The 9,124-nt window shown below is 48.3% G+C and overlaps 1 protein-coding gene across 3 annotated transcripts in view; it reads left to right on the top strand.

Annotated features, from left to right (window-relative positions):
* Gpr19 (G protein-coupled receptor 19) overlaps window positions 1-3,682 on the top strand; it is a 33,930-nt gene extending 30,248 nt beyond the window's left edge. For 2 of the 3 annotated variants that reach the window (XM_026787886.1, XM_005364497.2), the window contains one exon: window positions 397-3,682. In XM_026787886.1, coding sequence (XP_026643687.1) covers window positions 398-1,627 — 1,230 coding nt within the window. In that variant the 5' untranslated portion in view covers window position 397 and the 3' untranslated portion in view covers window positions 1,628-3,682. Of the gene's footprint in view, window positions 1-355 lie in introns of all 3 variants that reach the window. The other variant, XM_026787887.1, reaches the window with a different exon arrangement.
* The last annotated feature ends 5,442 nt before the right edge of the window (window positions 3,683-9,124 follow it).

Raw genomic sequence — 9,124 nt, 5'->3', positions numbered from 1 at the left:
TGTGTGTGTGTGTGTGTGTGTGTGTGTGTGTGTGTGTGTGAGAGAGAGAGAGAGAGAGACAGACAGACAGACAGACAGACAGACAGACAGACAGATACAGACATGACAGAAGCAAGAGAGAGATAGAGACAGAGACAGACATGACAAAAGCAAGATTGTCTGGGAGACGAAAGCCTAGCAAGAGGGGAGAAAAGGATGTTTTGGAGGGCGAATGTGGTCAAGCACGTGACTGGCCTGAATGAAATGCCTATGAAATCCAGTACTGTACAATGAATAGTATAAAAAGACGAGGCTCGTTAGCAGCCAGCTTACGTGACAGCGTCTTAACAGGAGGCTTCATTCTTGTCTTATCTAGAACTAAGAGGAAAAGAATGACTGCTATGGTTTTTCTCACAGAATGGAGACCGACCAGCTGCCTGTGCTTACTGCTACCCCGCTGGTGCCCCTTCAGAACCACAGCTGCATGGAGGCGGCTGAGGCCCTGCTGCCCGGTGGCCTGGTGGAATTCCATGAGGAACACGGCTGGATGAGCAACAGGACAGACCTTCGGTATAGACCGAACCCTGGAGAGGTGGCTACAGCCAGCATTTTCTTTGGCGCTCTGTGGTTGTTCTCTATCTTTGGCAATTCCCTGGTGTGTCTGGTCATCCACAGGAGCCGGAGGACTCAGTCCACCACCAACTACTTTGTGGTGTCCATGGCGTGTGCTGACCTTCTCATCAGTGTGGCCAGCACGCCTTTCGTAGTGCTGCAGTTCACCACGGGACAGTGGACCCTTGGCAGTGCCATGTGCAAGGTCGTGCGCTACTGCCAGTATCTTACCCCGGGTGTCCAGATCTACGTGCTTCTCTCCATCTGCATAGACCGCTTTTACACCATTGTCTACCCACTGAGCTTCAAGGTGTCCAGGGAAAAGGCCAAGAAGATGATCGCAGCCTCCTGGATCTTAGATGCAGCCTTTGTGACCCCCGTCTTCTTTTTCTACGGCTCCAGCTGGGACAGCCATTGTAACTACTTCCTCCCTTCCTCCTGGGAGGGAACCGCCTATACTGTTATCCACTTCTTGGTGGGCTTTGTGATTCCCTCTGTCCTCATAATCTTATTCTACCAGAAGGTCATAAAATACATCTGGAGAATAGGCACTGGTGGGCGGACCCTGAGGAGGACGATGAACATCGTCCCCAGGACAAAGGTGAGAACCGTTAAGATGTTTCTCCTCTTGAACGTAGTGTTTCTGTTCTCCTGGCTGCCTTTCCACGTGGCTCAGCTCTGGCACCCCCACGAGCAAGACTATAAGAAGAGCTCCCTTGTCTTCACAGCGGTCACGTGGGTGTCCTTTAGCTCTTCAGCCTCGAAGCCCACTCTCTACTCAATTTACAACGCCAATTTTCGGAGAGGGTTGAAAGAGACTTTCTGCATGTCCTCGATGAGATGCTACCGCAGCAATGCCTACACCATCACAGCCAGCTCGAGGATGGCCAAAAGAAACTATGTCGGCATTTCAGAAATCCCTCCCGTGAGCAGGACGGTAACTAAAGACTCCGTCTATGACTCATTTGACCGAGAGGCCAGGGAAAAGAAGCTTGCCTGGCCCATCAATTCAACCCCACCAAACACTTTTGTCTAATTTCTAAGAGTTCTTCCACTGTTGTTATGTGCCAGAGATTAAAAAGCTTTAAAATATATAAAGAGGGAAGGGATTGGCGTAGTTCTCACTCGGCCGTCCGTTTGTAAAGTGCATCCACTGTTGATTTGTGGTTCCTGTGGATCTTGTTGGTCAGTAGTGTGCCCACTGATAGATGCCCGTGAAAAGTTCTTTCCTGGGCTGGAGATGGCTCAGTGGTTAAGAGCAGTGGTTGGTCTTCCAAACCCCAGCACCCACATGGCAGCTCACAGCCACCTGTGTTCTGGTTTCAGGGGAGTCAGTGACCTCTTTTGGCCTCTCGGAACACTACATGCTTGTGCACAGACACTTATGCTGGCAAAGCACCTTTACACACACAATTTTTAAAAAAAGCAAAAACCTCTCTGTTCGTTTGTTTGGAAGTTCCTTCCTGAATGGGAGCGATAGCTCAGAGGGTGGGAGCACTCGCTACCAAGCCTGACGACTTGAGTTAGACCCCGGTAGGGTAGCCCCCATGACGGAAGGAGAGAACCAACTCCCACAAGTTGCGGTCTCCACACACGTTTTTGTGGCACGCCTGCACTTGTGTTTGCACACTCACGCTAAATAAACGTGAAAGAAAAATTTAAAACACTTCGCTGTTTTTGCCCTAGCACCATGTCAGTATACACACTCTTCTATTGTCGGTTCTGTCTTGCTTTGTTTTGTTTTTGTCTTTTCTCTACTGAATTTTGGTAACCGCGGCCTCCTATTCCACTGAAATCTGTTAAGCAGAACATTTCAAGAACTTGTGTTTCTGAGCCGAGCAACCCTGTATGCATTTGCATGTTACCTCCTGGAAGGGGGGCAGGGCCCATCCCCCGAGCCTAATGGGACTGGGGAAGCCTCCTGTGATGGGTTTAACCATTCTTTGGGCGAGAGATGCTTGCAGTCATCTACCTCCCTTGCCTTCTCTTGTTATCCTTCCTTAGTCCAAGCAGCTGGTGAAGCCTTGAAAATCCACCATTGATTTATTGGTGGTGGTGGGGTGCACTTGGAGAGACGGAGGGCAGCTCGCAGGAGTCCTTACCTTCCACTTTGTAGGTTCTGGAGCCTGAACGTGGGTCATTGGGCTTAACAACGGGCACCTTCCCCCCTGAGCCTTCTTACTGGTGTAAGCTTGAAACCAGTGCACCAACATACTGTGATTCACCCACAGAGCTCCTAGGACCCATATCTTCCTTCTCTAAGTCATATACAGGCAAAGGAGCAAGCCTCCTTGCTAGGCTTGCCAAAAACAGGAATGACATTTCTCTGTGCTCTGCAATTCACAAAGAGCTCTTCAAATGCCTGGACCTCCTGTGACCACCAGGGCACAAGGGCAAGATTTGACTACTTTTTCTCCTATAAATTCGGACATGAGGCCTTTTATTGTAATTACAATAAAAAAAAAATAACCATTCACTTACGTGTTTGTGGGGGAGGGTGCCCACAGAGACCAGAAGATGGCATTGGATCCCCTGGGACTGGAATTACACTGTTGTCAGCCACCCAACACAGGTGCTGGGGTCAAATTCGGGTCCACTGCAAGAGTGACACGTGCTCCTAACTGAGGAGCCATCCCTCCAGCCTTATGAGGTCTCGTCAGACATCCTTCTCTTCTGTCTCCCTAGCGTGAACCATGATTTGCTTCCAAACTCGGACAGGAACCATGACTTAGGAGTTGGCTCCTTTATTCCCAGGTTTGACTTGAAATCTAGCACTAACACTTTTAGAGAAAAAAAAAAATATATCTGGATGTAGCACAAACTCATAATTCCAGTCCTCTGGAGATGAAGGCAGGAGAATCAGAAGTTCAAGGTCATCCTTGGCTACGCGTGTAAGACTACGTCTCAAAGACGATACAACACAAGGAATTTATTTTAATGAAGTAAGGGCTTTACAGACAAGCCTGGTTTGCATTTTCATGGGCCAGCTAACAAGCCGCGTGTAATAACTCATTGCTTAGCAATCTATGTATTAGCTCACCCTCTCAACCATTCCCTGATGTGTTTATGGGTTTTATTTGTGTTTCTTTAGTTTGGGTCTCATTTTATAGCCCAGGCTGACTACATATTCAAGGTACTCTTGCCTCAGCCTCACCGGTGGTGAGTTCATAATTGTCTCTATTTACCCGATGAGGAGACTGGAACTCCTCACGAGAGGCAGCTTGTTAGGTTGGAATGTGACAGCTGGCATTCTGACTCGGGCCCTCCTCCCGTGGCTCATTCCTGAAGAGACTCCTGACGCGAGCAGCCCCACCAAGACGTGCCCTGTGGGCCTGATCGCGACCTTGTAAAGATGACGTCAAGATGGAGTTTGATGCTGGCTCACACCTTTCTCTTGGCCATAGATTGGCTCTTCAACCTCATCCAGAAGTTAGTCTCACAAACACCAGTAAATAAGACTGAGTTCAGTATTTGTGACAACGGACAGCAATGCAGGCACTCGCTTTAAATCACAACACTCAGGAGGCAGAGACAGGCAGAGCCCCGGGTTTAAGCCACCCTGGTCTACATAGCAAGATCCGGGCCAGCCAAGGCTACATAGTGAGAGCCTGTCTCAAAAGCCAAGACAAAACCCAAACAGAACAATAAGATATTTGCTTTAACAGCATCTGCAGAGGTTGGACGTGCTCGCACCCTTGCCAGCACTCCGGAGGCAGGAGGACCTGGAATTTCAAGGTCAGCCTGGTCTACACAGTAAGTAGGCTCCAGACCAGCAGGGTCGTGTCGTGAGACTGTCCTCAGAAGCGGATGACAACAACAAAATACCTTCAGAAATGCTTTTAGGTCGAGATGCTCCCTTCAAAGGACCAATTCAAAAGGCTAAAAATGTAAAAGAAAACAAGACCTTGTGTTTCCCTCTGTCCCCCTCTTCGCACGCTTGGCAGATGTCTCTGGAATGAGTCAGAGGCTTGCCTCACTTGGCCTCTGCATTTCATGGTTCAGACTTTAAAGCAGAAAGCTCCCTTCTACTTATTTATTTTTGTTTGTTTTGGTTTTCGAGACAGGGTTTCTCTGTGTAGCCTTGGTTTTCCTGGAACTCACTGTAGACCAGGCTGCCTTCAAATTCACAGAGATCCACCTGCCTCTGCCTCCTGAGTGCTGGGATTAAAGGCTTGTGTGCCATCACCTGGCACTTATTTTAAATCTTTTTTTTATTTATGTATTATGTATATAATATTCTGTCTGTGTGTATGCCTGCAGGCCAGAAGAGGGCACCAGACCTCATTACAGATGGTTGTGAGCCACCATGTGGTTGCTGGGAATTGAACTCAGGACCTTGGGAAGAGCAGGCAATGCTCTTAACCTCTGAGCCATCTCTCCAGCCCCTGGCACTTATTTTAAATACTGTAGTGTGTATGTGTGTGTTGAAGTGTACAAGTGCCTACGGAGAGGAGGAGAGGGCATCAGAACCATCTGGGAGCCCCACGCCAGTCCTTTGCAAGAGCAGCAAGTTCTCTAATTGCTAAGCCATCTCTCCAGACTCTGTTTATTTAAACTTTACTATTGTTATTGTGTGTATGTATGATGTGTGTGTGCACACGCATGCCAGGCTCACTCAGCAAGCCCAGCAGCTTTCCTACTTTGCTTCTGTGCCTGTGATAAACACCATGACCAAAAGCAACCTGGGGAGGAAAGGGTTTATTTCATTTTACAAACCTCACAGTCCATCATGAAGGGAAGTCGGGGCTGGGGCCTGGAGTCAGAAACCGAAGCACAACCCAGGGAAGAATGCTGCTTACTGGCTTGCTTCCATGGCTTACTCAGCCAATGACCATCCCAGGGTGGCATTGCCCACAGTGGTCTAGGCCTCCCCATGTCAATCATCAATAAAGAAAATAGCCCAGGCCAGTCTGATGGAGGCATTTTCTCAATTCAGGGTCCCAGATGACTCTAGCTTGTGTCAAGTTGACAAAAAACTAACACCTGCCCCTATTTTATTGATTTATGGATTTGGGGGGTTCTTATTTATTTATTTTCATTGTTGTTATTTTGGTTTTGATTTTTTGAGACAGGGTTTCTTTGTGTATCTGTGGCTGTCCTGGAACTTGGGCTGTAGGTCAGGCTGGCTTCAAACTCACAGAGATCCACCTGCCTCTGCCTCCTGAATGCTGGGATTAAAGACGTGTGTGGTACCTGGCCTTGATTGTCTCCTGTAGCTCAAGCTGGTCTAGAACTTTCTATAAAGACAAGGCTGTCCTTGAACTCCTGACCCTCCTGCCTCTGCCCCCCAAATGCTGGGGTCACACCACTTTGTAGCACCATCCCGGCTTTAATCTATTTTACTGTCTTATCTTTTAAATCTAACTTTTCGGGGATAGTGGAATGGAGATATGTCTCACTTGTAGCACTGGCTGTCCTGGAACTCACTATGTAGACCAGGCTAGACTCAGAGTCATACGGATCTGCTTGCCTCTGCCTACAGAGTGCTGGGATTAAAATCATGTGCCATTATGTCCGGCCACAGCAGGACTCTCTTAAAATTAAAAAAAGAAAGAGAGCTGAGGATACGGAAAGTGATAGTCTAACACGTAAGGCATTCGGGTTAGTCCTGACCGGCTCCCTCTCCCCCATCTAAAAATAAAAAAGATTTAGGCTCATGCTTTGGATCCTAGGAGGCTGAAGACCTGGACGACATAGCTGAGAGTTCCAGGCCAGCCTAGGCTACAAAGTGAGACTATGTCTCCTAAAAAGTAAATACATAAAATAACAATTTAAATTAAATATGCATTTTCCAGAGCAGAGGGAACACTAGAAGTTTCTCTCCCTTTAGAAGATTGAAATCAGGCCAATAAGTAAAGTTGGGGGTAATCTACCGTTCTGGACAAACTGGGTGGGTGAGGGGGCTCAGTGTGTGCTTGCCACCAAGCCCAAGATCTGGGTTCTGTTCCTGGATGGAAGTAGCCAGCTCCTGAAAGTTGACCTTCATACACACCTGCTATGGTTCTCCACCCCCAGGAACTTTATTTTCAAATAAATATGACAATTAGTGTCTCTCACCATTCATTTTTTGGAAAATAAACGTCCTCGCAGAGGGCCGACCTTGAAGGATACTCAGTGGGCCTTTGTTCTCTTAATTGGAACATTGGAGAGGGAAGGCCGGAGAGCAGTTCTGAGAGACGCCGCTTGGTGGCGCTGTGTCTAGCGGGCAGAGCCGGCCTCCTTTCGCCGAGCTGATCACCGGAATTCAGACATCTTCGTCTCTTAGCAACCACACAGCGGAGCTTGTAGAGCACCCAGACTCAGCTGTGGGTTAATCAATTAGTGTGCTATAAACATCGGAGGAAATTCCCTAGCAAACAATACCCGTTACAGGCGCGATATCGCTACTCAAAATATTGTTTCAAACCCATTTTACAAATGTGACCACGCTGAAAAAGCCCCATAGATCACCAAACCGGCTGGGGTACCACCAGCACTTACCGCGGCCTCCCCGTTTTCCGTTCCCCTTCTTTTTAAATCAGAGTCTCATATATTCCGAGCTGGCTCCGATCCTCTTGCCTCTACCCCCCACCCTCCTACCCCTACCCGCAGTTCTGGGATTACATGCATGCGCCATCACACCTCGGTTTTTTTTTTTTTTATTCATTGCTGGGCATCAAACCCAGGACTTTGTGCAAGCTGGGTAAGCACTCTGCAAAGCTGAGCTATGTCCTATCCCTCTTCTGAGGCTTTCATAATTTGGCCCAGAGAACGTGCAGACTCCATAGCTTGCACTGAGCTCTAGTTCCCCCTGAGTGGGTGCGCATGTGCAGGGTTAAATAGTTAGACTTAGTGTGGACTAAATTCACTTTAGAGCCATCATCGACCGCAGACCCTCTCTATACTTTTGATCTGCTACAAACTGGGCAGCTCTGGACTTTCCCCAAATGTGGCCACTTCAAGAGTGTTATACATTCTTTCTCAGAAGCCTTTTTTTTTTTTTTAAATACTGTTTTGTGGTCCACTGAGATGATTTAGAAGTTAAAGGTGCCTGGCATCAAGCCTGGGACCAGCGTTTGCTCTCTAAACCTATAAGGTGGGAGGAGAAAACAGATTCCACAGTTTGAACTCAGTCCTGTATGCATACTATGGCATATGTACAATAAATACAAAAAAAATTTAAATTATTGCTTCAGGCCAGGTGTGATGGCATACACTTACAATTCCAGCCCTTGAAAGGCAAGAGGGAGATCTGGAGCTCAAGGGCAGTTTGTGTACAGAGAAAGCCTGCTTCATGAAAGCATCTAGGCACGTGTCTTTCTTAGTTTCTTTTCCTGGTGATGTGAGACTCTGACAAAAGTAACTCCAGGGGAAAAGGTGTGTTTTAGTTCCCAGTTCATGGAAGCTGATTCGAAGGAGCTGATCACATCTCAGCGGCCAAGAAAGAAGCAGGGTGAAGAAGGAGGGAAGGAGGGAGGGAGACAAGGAGACTGGGAGACCCTTGCCTAGTCCTTTATTCAGCCCAGGATCCTCTGCGGATCTGTACCACTGTAGTGGGCAGGTTTTCCCACCTTACATAAAGCCGTCAAGATCATGACGATGATACTTGGACACGCCCAGAGACCCATCTCCCAGGCAAGCCTAGATTCCGTCAAACTGACCACACTAACCATCATGGTGTCCCACGCCAGTAATCCCAGCATTTGGGAGGGGGGAGACAAGAGAATCGGGAATTTCAAGGCCAGGGTTGGCTACAGGAGATCCTGTTTGGGAAACAACCAAATCAAAAGAAAAGTATTGCATCACTGACCCTTACCGGCTCTCCATCAGCTCTGGGTTATGTGGTAGAGTTTACAGAATTTGGATTCACTTCAGACTTGAAGGATGCGGGATCTTAGTTCTGCAGGGTGACCAACGCACATCCTGCATCAGGCTGAGGAGGCGGGACTGGAGGTCTGAGGACATGATCTGGTTTGGAGCATGCGCGGTCCATAGGGCCCTCCATCTGTTTACTCACTGAAGCTACAGACAAAAGACTAATGCCCCTCTAAGGAACTTTTTCTGTGGCCCTGCAATGAAGGTAACTTACCATTCTTTTAGCTTAGTCATTGCAACCTGGCTGTGGTTTCCTGTCTCTAAACCCGACACTGGGGAGGGCCGCAGGAGGATCCCTGGAACTTGATGGCCAGAAATTAGTGGTCTCCAGATTCAGCGAGAAAAGAAGGCGCAGAGGGATTGGCTGTAGTAATATAAGCGGCGGGGCTGCGTCCCCAGCACCCCGCTGCCCGCAAGGCTAGCTTTACCCGAAATAATTACCCGGAAACTGTATTCATTTAAATACTGCTTGGCCCTTTAGCTCTAGCCCTTACTGGCTAATTCTGATATCCCGATCAACCCATCTCTAATAATCTGTGAGCACCGGTCTTACCGGGAAGATTCTAGCCTACATCCATCCTGGGTCGGAGCTTCATCGCATGCATCTTGGGAGTGGGGAGCATGGTGTCTCAGAGAGCAGAGCTATACCCGCGTCCGCCCAGGAGCCGGGAGCATGGCG

The sequence above is a fragment of the Microtus ochrogaster genome (genome assembly GCF_000317375.1).
Source record: "Microtus ochrogaster isolate Prairie Vole_2 chromosome 14 unlocalized genomic scaffold, MicOch1.0 chr14_random_2, whole genome shotgun sequence".
NCBI classification, from domain to species: Eukaryota; Metazoa; Chordata; class Mammalia; order Rodentia; family Cricetidae; genus Microtus; species Microtus ochrogaster.
This window is presented reverse-complemented; position numbering and strand designations above follow the sequence as displayed.